The following is an 11,227-nucleotide window of genomic DNA, read 5'->3' on the forward strand; positions in this document are numbered from 1 at the left end:
CCTAGTGCTTGACACATGCACTGTCAAGATGTACACTGAAAAGGGGGTTACATATTGGTCTGTTCTTACCCAGAAACAACTGGATCACTTCAGAAGACATTGATTTAGCCACTGGAGTTTGACGGATTATGTTTATGGTGACTTGATCTATTTTTTTGGAGCTTCAAAGGCCTGGCCACCATTCACTTGCATTGAATGGATCTACAGAGCTGAGATACTCTTCTAATAATCTTTGTGTTCTGCAGAAGTCAGTCAGTCATACACATCTTAGATGGCATGAGGGTGAATAAATGAGAGAATTTTCATTTTTGAGTGAACTATTCCTTTAAAAGTGTTTTTGTCTGTTTTTATTTTATATGATTTTTGGAGATAGCAGATGGAGTGTACAGGCAGTTAATAAGAGTAAGAGATGCTTTTCATGATAGTGACCATCCTGCACCTGACTGAGATGAGGGTGAGACATTTGGGATCAGATTAATGAACAATGTAAGGTTATATGAAAGAAAACATACAGTACAAGTCCTGATTATTAGAAGAACTAGAGTTCACATGGGTCTGTTTGAGAATGTTGTCTGTCCTGATTGTCTTACCTCATCTTTTCTGCATTCATTTTATCATCTTTCTCACTCTCCATTTATCACATCCCTTTTTATTTGCATGTTTTTTTTTTTTTTTTTTTAATATAAGCTGGTTTTTAAGTGGGCAATTAAGATGTACTAGCTCATTTAAATAAGTGAGATGACAAGGTCTCTGTGCCACATGGCACATCTTCAGAAGAGCTAGAGCCCCCCAAACCAACAGACACACACACAATCTCTCTCTCTATTTACAGTGACAGCTCTGAGACAAGGGTGCACCAAAGCTGACCCCTGGCAGCTTAAAATGACCAATGACTGCCAGAAGTGAGAGAGATTTTGCTCAGTATATTTATATATCCATCAAATGCCCAAAGAGAGGATCAAGAACAGGATGCTGGAGAGAGATGGCTGTATCTGCTCATTAGCACATGCCACTAACAGCACAAAGCTATTGCTTTACGCACTTATTACAATTCAGTGACAGGGCTGTTAACAGTTTTTATTATTATTTGTTTAAACAGACATAAGACAATGTGTATGGATAAAGCAAAGAGCCAAAACCTTCTAGGGCAATTAGTTGAACTGTTCAATTAAGTATAAGAAAGCCCAACTTCAATGTCCAAAGATATTCATATGATTTTCTATCTAAAGAACACAATACACCAGGGATACAGTAGATGTCACACAGGGATGTTTTCACAATCAGTGTATCTCAGTAACCATAAGGATCAGTAACTATCCTTTGAGTCAAAATCCAATTGCACACATACTGGATTGCAGTGGTTTTATACTGTATGTCAGACTGAAATGTCAAGTTTAAAACAGTTTTAAAATAGGACAATGTTTGTGAATTCTATCCTCAAAATTAAAATTCCAAAATCACCACATTTGTTTATAAAAGCTCTTAGATATACAAGTGGAAACCCTTCAACCACATAGGAATACATAAAGACTAGGGTCAACAACATAGTCAAGGTTGATTTTTAATCAAAAGGTTGAACTGTGTTCTCAGGATACGGATATTTTTCATAAAGTTAGTGTAAAGGTTTCACCAGGAAGGAAGCAGGTTGGTAGTCCAGGTAAATCAGCTTTTATTCAGCGTCACAGACAAAGTATAGGCTATTCAGCTTCATGTAACAAAGAGCAGGCTTTTCAACTTTGCTGGCATTCTCAGCTGTCTTTTTAAGCCCATCTCTGTCGTCACTGTAACAAGAAACAGGTGTTATGCATCATCAATCACCAGGTGACGGTCCTTACCGCTTCCTCTCTCCCCAGTGACAGACACACGACCACGAACTGCTCAGTCAGCTTGTTGCAGGTTGTCACATTTTTATTGGGGCATTTTATCACAAGTAGTTAATGTTGTAATTTTATAAAATTTATTACAATTTCTGTTGATCAAAACAATGGTTTCATAGTTTTTAAAGTTGCCTTTTGCATTTTTCATTGTTTTACTTCATTTTGTGTTTCATGATGGCTTTAACTGTTTAAATTTGCCATTATATAGTCTAGAACAAACTATTAAGGTGCATCTATTGGTCTAATGGAGTCTAATGGTGAATATGGCTACACAGTATAGTCTCTGCACCCCACCTCTATAGGACATACTCTGGTTTCCCAGCCCCGTTGTTGTGCTCTTAATCTTCATCCACTCTATCCTCCCATGTGACTGTAAGTTAGTTGATGTAACCTACATTTTGCTGTGATGTGGACCAGAGCACAAAGTCTGGCCTGAGATGCTAAGACTAAACTGATTCACTGTTGCATTTAAAATATGTTTAGTAATCATTTTAATACTTGAGGTTGGATTAAAGGATTTTACATGCTCTAGTTATTGATTATGACAATAAAGCATGGTTTAATATTTAGAAGTAATGACATGCATTCAATCTTTTATAAATGCCCATATGTGATTATTCACCAAATATGTATCAAAATGTTTGTCACTAGCCTATCAAAATAAGTTATCCACAGTATGTGAGCATTTACCGGCATGCAGACCCACACACACACACACACACACACACACACACACACACACCCACCCACACCCCCCACCAATGCACCATTACCCTCACAGTCAAAAGCGAACACACAAAAAGAACCAGACAATTACCAGTAGGGGTCAAATGCAAAGATATGCAGCCGTGCTCATGGTCATATAAACATATAACACACACACACACATACTGAATTTCACCTGGGGCAAGCAGCACTGCATGATTCAGGTCTTCATCTTATCACCTCAGTGCACTAGCGCGTACTGCAGCGCTGAGGAGAGATGTAAGTAGAGAGAACTGGACAGAGCCTTGCTGAATAATGCATGCTTCATACAACATCAGAAAAAAGACATTATACTCTTGCTTACAGGGCTGGCGATCTCAGTTACATAGATTTGAACAAAATAATTAAATAAATAAAATACAAATAAAAATTTTATCTTGGAATGAATTGTGCACTTTCTTGTGGCGCTTATTTGGGAAATGTATTGTCCAATGTTTAAAAAAGATCTCAGTAAGATCAGTCGTTTGTAATATAAAATATTTAAAATACTTCTAGATGACCAGTTTCATAATTTAAAAGAAGACCAAGAAAAACTGTCATTAGTCTGGCCATTTGGAGTTCCTTTGAAAACAATGTGCATGCTCAGTTACTGTGGCTACCTTCACACCTCAGCAATACACAAACAAAAAACATGTTTACGCAAGTTTTTGACAATTTTGTGCAAAATTAATTTTATACATTTAATTAAATTATTTTTTAGACTGATCACCCTGTGAATTTGGCAAAAGCGGGTTGAATGTTCTGCTACTGAAATAAGTCTGTGCTTGCTGAAATTTAAATCACTGCACCCCAGTGGCCAAAACTGGAAGTGGAGTTGAATGTATGGGCACATGTGAGCTCCAGTTTCTGGGTGAAATGTCCACTGGGTGGCCCCAAAAGTGAGTAGCATTTTTAGTTGTAACTGATGTAATTCAGTCAATTGGAACGCATTTTTACCATACACCCTAACCCAAAACCCGACCCTAAACTTAACCTTAAGTGGAGTAAATATGTAACTTTAAAGCGGAAAATGCAACTTCCAAATCGTGCGTACAATTTTTATGGAAACATGATTACTTCCTGGTTTCCATGGACCAGAACCCGTGTCTCTGAGGTTGCTTACACAATGCACCATCTGTAGCACAGAGGGAAAGGTGATCTCAGGTTGATTTCAGGATACATGAACATTCGGAAGCAACATATCGATTTCCTCTCTGACCTTCTTGTTCTTTTAATGTAAAAGTTTTTGACACAGATTTTAGATGATATTATCGTTGTCTGCCACTATGGCTAAAGCTATTACTTATTCAATTAAGTCAATGCGAATTGTTGTGTGCAACCCAATCTACTTGTGAAAAATGGATATTCAACAAGAAAACGTGTAGGGCAGGAATGTTTATTACAAGACAGAATTCAATCTACTCCTGTCTGCTGTTGTATATTCAGGACAATTTGAGAATCATACCTGTTAGTGAATATGGTTGTCTAGCTCAAACATTGACTGTGAATGTAGCGTGTGTGATTCTTTTTCCCAGAACCTATGTAGGCACCTCTAAAAGATGTAGACAGATGGTTGTCCTAACAGAAAAAACTGAATAAAGCCGGCATCCCTGAGGCACACACACAACCTCTTCCTTTTGTAGATGGCACAGGGGATATTTTATGCTTAAATCTATCCTGACACTTGTCTCCCTTCGGACAGCATGGGTAAAATTGTAAACATTGTGTATTTATGACAACTATCTTCCCTGAATTGAATTTAGTGGAGTTAAACCAAAGGCCTTCAGAACTTTTCTTTTGACTTTCACTTTCACTTTCATTTTTTTTTTTAACCTTTTAATGAACAGCTGTTGGGTAAACAAGTGAACACAATTAATCCACACTGGGAAAGATTAAGGTACATTTTAGCTATATAATGATTGCTAAAAGTCTATGTTGTCAGGACAAGTGTATTTATTTATTTATCTATCTATTTATTTATTTATTAAATATCAGGTCAGGGCAGACTGTTGCAACTTTATCCATTTCATTTATTAAAATTTATGTTGGCCAAAACAGTGGTTTGATGTTGTTCTATGTTAACTTTTACTGTTTGATATTGTTTCCTGAATTGTTTTGTGCTTCATGGTGTTTTAACTGTTTAAATTGCTGTTAACTGTTAAAATGTGTATATTTCTGTTTTACAGAATGTGTATCAAAATATGCTGCATTAATTCAATACAGTCGTTCAATGCATGTGCAGTTTCAAAGTAAGCATAGACATCAGTTATAATACTTGAAATTAGATTAAAAAAATTCAACATGGTCTGGTTATTGATTATGAAACTAAATTGTGATTATATATTTACTAGCACTGGCATGTGTTGAAATACATGATATACTGATAAATACTGACACAAACTTTGTCCCATCAGAGCATATGTGTATGCTTTGTCCCAAAAGATAACATTTGAAAAACTGACAACTGATAATTTCATAGCAGTCAGTAAAAGGCCTTGTTTTTTGTTCCTGGTTTTAATACCCCTCCTCTCTCTGTCTCTCTGTCTCAGAATGATTCCCGCCTCCCATAAGTTGTTCTTACTGAGTGACCTGGCATCATCACGGGACTATGAGCTTTGCGTCTTGGCCGTCTACGATGATGGTATCACAGATCTTACTGCTACCCGATTGGTCGGTTGTGTGTCCTTTAGCACAGATCGCGAGTTCCGCCACTGCCGCTCAATCCATGACCAGTTCCTGGGTGGCACCATGATAATTGTGATAGGTGGAATCATTGTTGCGTCAGTCCTTGTCTTCATTTTCATCCTTCTGATGAAGTATAAACTTCACAGTCAGCACTACAAGCAGAAGGCTGCCTGCGTCAGCAACGTTTGTTCTCAAACCAACGGTGGCCAGCAGGGGGTGGCATCAGGCCCTCCACCCAGGTCATCCTCCTCTGGCTCTGCCAGCAAGCCCTCTGCCCCTCACGGGTCAGATAGACAAGACGGGTCCCATGGCTTAGAGGGGGGCTATGGAGCACTAAAAGGGACCACTGTGGTGGACTTGAACCCAGAACACGGCAAATCAATAAAAGAGGATGACTCCATATCGCAATAACACAGGGTTCAAATCCCACCTCCCTCCCCATCCTCTTCACACCACAATCAATTTTATTTTATTTTATTTTATTATTATTTTATTTTTATGTTCTTGGGGTCCTGCTTCCTTACTAAGGATTATCTCCTGTCTAAGGTGAGGATGTTTTTTACTCTTGTCCTGTCTGTTAAGGTTTGTTGCTAGGCAACTTGTTGTCAGTGTGATAGAATCTCCACACACTACAGCTCTGATGTGGAGATGTTTCAGTTCTGTTAATTAGAACTCATTTAATGGGTAAATTACAGGCATACTGACTATGCTCTCTCTCTTTGTCAGGGCAATGGGCCTATAAAGATTTCATAAACAGTACGGTACACTTGAAATCGCTTAAGTGACACTGTTCAAATTGGCAGGCTGACACACACGGTTTAATGTAATAGTGTGCATTTGAATTGCACAAAGGGATAAAATGGAAAAACTGCACCTATTTGGGATGTTTTCAATAGGAAAAGGAGGAAGTCCTACAGTTCCCCTAACACTGCACATTTCAGCGCATTGTGCTTACGTGTATGTTATGCATTTCCCTATTGCTTAGTAAAAAGCACATTATTATTTGCCTTTTTGATGTTCAAGCCATGCACCTAAGTATCTGTGTTTGCAGCGGTTATGTTTAAATTACCACTTTACCATAGTATTAGAAGTCCAAAGGATAGGGATATAAAAATCTTTTTAGCTGCAGCTACCTTGGCTCTCGCCCACCTGCCACAAATGGCGGGAATAAGCATTTGCTATAAACCTCAATTACAGCAAGTAAACACTAGAGAGAGAGAAAGAGAATGAAAGAAAATCGGGAAATAGTAGTGAATGAAAGAGAAAGAGACCAGAATGTCCCTGTTGTAAAGACCATCTCAGACCAGAATTAAATTCCATGCTGGTTAGTGCTGGTCTAGTTGGTGGCTCAGCATAGCCATCTCTGGCCACACCTTGGGCAGCTATTCTCTATATAGGTAATAGCAAAGTCTCTGGTAATTTGGTTCACTCAGTGGCCATGTTCATCATAAAATTAAATCAGCAGCAAAATCTGACAACAGTTGTATCATAAATATTTGCTTCTTTAGCTCAAATCATGCTTAAAACATGTATTTTTCAGGCTGTTCCAATGAGCTTTCTAGGGTAAACAAACTCCTAAAATGAAAAAATGTGATTGGCTCTTTTAGCTGACAGGCTGGACTTTCATTCCAAGAGGTGCAATTTTAAGCATTACAATTTCTTCTATTCATTTTTGTACAAGTGGCCCATCTCCTCCTCCTATACTGTTTCTGACGATGGAGACTAGCATCTACAACAGCAGAGGAAAGAAAGGGAATGTAGAAAACAACATTTCAGTTCGCTTTGCCACTCATTGCCATTTTGGGCCTGCTATTTACCTTCCTGTAAGACCAATCATCATCACACTTGCTGCGCTAAGGGCAGTAGTTTGTATTAAACTCAGAGCCTGAACACCCTTGGTGGCACAATCTAGGTTGGCCAGCTTCCTCACACTGAAAGCCATGTGGATAACAACCAGCAGAGGACCACCTCAGCTCTTAGATTTAAGAGATGACTTGGGAGACCCATCTCAGTGGGTTGGTCATTTTTCAATAGCATAGACTTAAGGAGCTTGAGGAGCCCTTAATGGGCTAGGATAAAAGCGCTAGTGGTAAGGGTAAGAAGCTCTGTTTTATAGGAAATAGCACCTTCAAGAGGGAGAAATCTGATACTGCAAGACTGAGAGTTGAAGGGCAGTCAGTGTCATTTAGGGTCATTGTCAGGAAAAACTTCAAAAGGTTGCTTTAGGCTTTTGGCACTACTGAGCCATGTACTGCCTGTACAACTAGGTGAACAAAGAGTTATGAAAAAAAGAAAAAAAAAACCTATAATAATAATTTATTTTCCAAAACTCAATTTGATTTTGAAACACCCCACAGGTCCTGTCACCACCTCAGAATTGTAAAATATTGAGGTGTTTGATGTTTCTCTTTAGATGCCTATTCCCTTGATGCTCAACTGAGAACTGATTCATGGTCTAATATTCTGATGGTCCTCAACGGATTGAAATGCTGTTCTGTTTGAGGTATTTCCCAAATTGAAGCACAATTACAAAAGAAAATACACTGCCTTTCCTATCCAGCTTCAGATGGATTCAAATTTCCTTTTGCTCGGCTTTAAGAGGCTTGGGGGAGAGATTACGACACAAGGAATAGAGATATAGGGCCTGGCAAAGAGCGACAGAGATAGGGAAAGGCACTATGGTGGAAGTAAAAAGGCAGATCTGAGTATTGTGATGGGGGTTTAGAGATTGAGATAAAAGGGTAAAGTGGTAGTGTCTCAGATATTGAGACAAATGGGCTAATCTGTGGGGTGGGATGTTGTGGAATATCAGCAGACCTGTGGTAGAAAGTACTATTATTTCTGTGCGCCATAGAAAATGGGACGCAACCTCTCTCCTCCCACCCTGCCGACAGCAGAACCAGAATCCCTCCAGACTGCAGCACAGCACGCTGTGCTAAAAATAGACATCTGAATGAGGCCTAGCAATAACAAGCTCTCTGCAGATAGCTAACTGCAATGTATTAGGACTTGTCCTTGCTGTTGATGAGGTTTGTGATCTGTACATTCAATTTGAGAGCAGACTCCCCCTCTGGCAATTGATGATTGTTGGAGAATGAAGGTAAAGAAGTCGTTAAATGTCCAATTAACATGTACTATGTGTAGACATCAGTGCTGTCTGTTTATGATTAGTCAGCTAATGTGGTATGGAGAATTGTTTGTGTATCCTTGAGTCTTTTCTTTCTGATGCACAGTGATACTCCAAAAGTGGTCATTGTATCATATGTGGAATGTATTCTGCAAGGGTTCACTGTCTTTCTCATTTTCTTGACATTTTAAATTAAATGTTTTTGCAAGTCACCGTTGACCTCAATAATATTTACTTTGGATTTCATGTTGTTTTTTCATACCTATTTTAAGGTGCAATGTTAAAATGTTTTTAAAGGCTCGCTTGCCAATATTGCAGTCGCCTTGTACTTATACTGACACCTAGCTGTGTGGATGCAGCATTATGTAAAAGCCATAGTTTTTGACTACTGATGCCATTTTAGATACATGCTAAATGAACAGCGATGATACATTTATTAACTGAGTGAAAGTGTCTGATAATAGGCAGGTTACCGAGATAAAGTGAGTAGTATTAGGATGGTCATGTGATCTCAACATGGTGGCCCCCATGAGACAGCCCAGCACTTTGATAAAATAAAACAGCTTTTATTTATCTACTGATATGACATATGAGTCTTCATCTCATGATAGTTGTCTGTCAACATTGTATAAAAGTACTATTCATTTTTTAGGGTTAAAACTCAAATTAGGGATAGTTCACCCAAAAATAAAAACTGTAATTATTGGCTCACTCTCATGTCTTTCTAAACCCATATGAATTTCTTTAGTTTTTGGAACACAAAAGCACTAGGGAACGAGCAAAGGATGCAAGAAAAGGAAATGAGGATGGAGAAATCAAAGAAAAACATATTTGTAAAATGGAATATCCTTGCTCACTCAAGCGTCACTTCAGAGCAGTCTTTGCGTAGCCAGATTACTTGCTTGCTGTCTTGTTGTTGAAATTTGAGTAATTAAATGTTCATAATAAATTCTAATAATTCAAGATGCACTGTTGAAAAATGTGACAATTATGGTTTATTTGAACAGCAAAGGTGAAACATTGAACTGTTGTGCCAGATGTGAAGGGGGAGGAGAATTTGTGCGTTCTTCTGGTGTTTTGACCAAAAAAGTGTTCTGCATAGTATCCACCTGTGCATACTTTCTCAAGCTTCCTCAGGTTGCATCCTCTGTCCTCCATCCTTGCCTCCTCATGGTGAATTTAAGGAATTGATAGGTCCTTCACGGTAGAGGACAGAGGAGTGAGGAATCAAGGATGCATCAATGAGGGTATTGAAAAGAACCCAGAATTCTCATATTTGGGTGAACTATCCCTTTAAATGAATGTCTGAATTATTATGCTGCTACATCTGATCTGTTTGCTTTATTTTTTCATTTTTTTTATTTTTTTTTTTTAAGGCAAACTTCTCAATCTGGATGCAAGATGCAGAATGCCAGATTAAATGGGATTGAAGCCAGTCTATCAGTACGAAAAGATGTGGGTGGAAAGCAAATACAACTGCCATTCTGTGATCAGTTCCTTATGCAAGACTCTCTCCAGTCCATGGATATTATATGCCTCTTTGGAGCATTTGAGCAAGATTTTTTAATTTAGTTTTTATTTTTTAATTCAGAGGCTATTGCCCCAAAAGAGAAGAATCATCAAACCACTTATATGGAAATAGGGAGGTAAACACACCCCATTGGGAGTATGTTGCGGTTATTTTTTCTTATATTTGAAAAGTTTCATTAAAGAACATCGGTGTTTAATAGATGAAGGAGCACCGATCTCAGCAATGGTCTAGTGCCAAAGGACTGACATCTCTGGATTTAATGTTTTCCTGGAGGCTCATGTGGATATAGTCTTATCAAAGTTCAATGAAATATTGATGAGTCCATATTGAGTTAACATTTGTGGACCCTCTTGAACACTTTATTATGGATTCAGCTGTATTGTCTCAGCTAATGACTCTGGATCTCTCTCTTTATTGGGAAACTGAACACAATGGATCAATATTTAGCTGATTAACAATCATGGGGAGTGTGTTCTTGGGTTCTGGAGATTAGGACAAACTGGAGAGGCACCACCAGAAATTTGATTACCACACTGCACTAAAAATTTCAGAATCTCACGTGTTAACAAGGATTTATTTGTAAGGCAGTTTTGAAAACTCTACATCTGACAACAGACTATGTGAAAGCAGGATAGGCTGTGCTAAATATACTGTATGCCTCTTTGACATTTGGCCTGCTAAAATAAATGCTGTTCTTTTTTTTCTTTTTTTTTTCTCTAATTGATTGTGTATGTATTTGTATGTGAAGTACAGCTTCAGCCATCTCTGATTGAATCATTTGATTTTAAGGAGAAAATAATAAAAACATATGGGATGGAATTTTATGCTTTCATGTGAATTTATAAAGAAATAAAGTATTTTTCTTCAAAGCTGGTGAAATTACTTTTTATTAGCCCAGAACTGGGTTTTATCATCAGTAGCAGCTGTCACTGTACATATTTGCATTGTGTTTCTGATGTATTCTAATTTTCCACCAAATGTAATTGTTTTCACTATGAAGCATATTATGAAATTTGTCTTTATTATTTATTTATCTATTTATTTATTTATTTATTTATTTATTATTTTTTTGATAATTATGTTCTTGTCTCCAGATTTTCTTTCTTTCATTAGGTCTTACGTGCATTGGAGTGCATCAGAGTCAAGTCAAGTGCACAATATTCCTTTTAAAAAGGCTTTTATGCTAATACAATGAAGCAGTAATGACTCCTATCACCACATGATTTCACTGCTCATGCGCATTATGCTGATGTCTGAGCTTGG

The 11,227-nt window shown here is 37.9% G+C and overlaps 1 protein-coding gene across 7 annotated transcripts in view; it reads left to right on the forward strand.

Annotated features, from left to right (window-relative positions):
* The window catches only part of LOC127417173 (leucine-rich repeat and fibronectin type III domain-containing protein 1-like protein), a 260,604-nt gene extending 249,814 nt beyond the window's left edge, over positions 1-10,790 (forward strand). For 5 of the 7 annotated variants that reach the window (XM_051656979.1, XM_051656982.1, XM_051656981.1 and 2 more), the window contains 3 exons: positions 4,808-4,870; positions 5,171-5,852; positions 9,810-10,790. In XM_051656979.1, coding sequence (XP_051512939.1) covers positions 4,808-4,870; positions 5,171-5,717 — 610 coding nt within the window. In that variant the 3' untranslated portion in view covers positions 5,718-5,852; positions 9,810-10,790. Of the gene's footprint in view, positions 1-4,807; positions 4,871-5,170; positions 5,853-7,719; positions 7,810-9,809 lie in introns of all 7 variants that reach the window. The other 2 variants (XM_051656977.1, XM_051656978.1) reach the window with 2 other exon arrangements.
* The last annotated feature ends 437 nt before the right edge of the window (positions 10,791-11,227 follow it).

This window comes from Myxocyprinus asiaticus, chromosome 26 (genome assembly GCF_019703515.2).
Source record: "Myxocyprinus asiaticus isolate MX2 ecotype Aquarium Trade chromosome 26, UBuf_Myxa_2, whole genome shotgun sequence".
NCBI lineage: Eukaryota > Metazoa > Chordata > Actinopteri > Cypriniformes > Catostomidae > Myxocyprinus > Myxocyprinus asiaticus.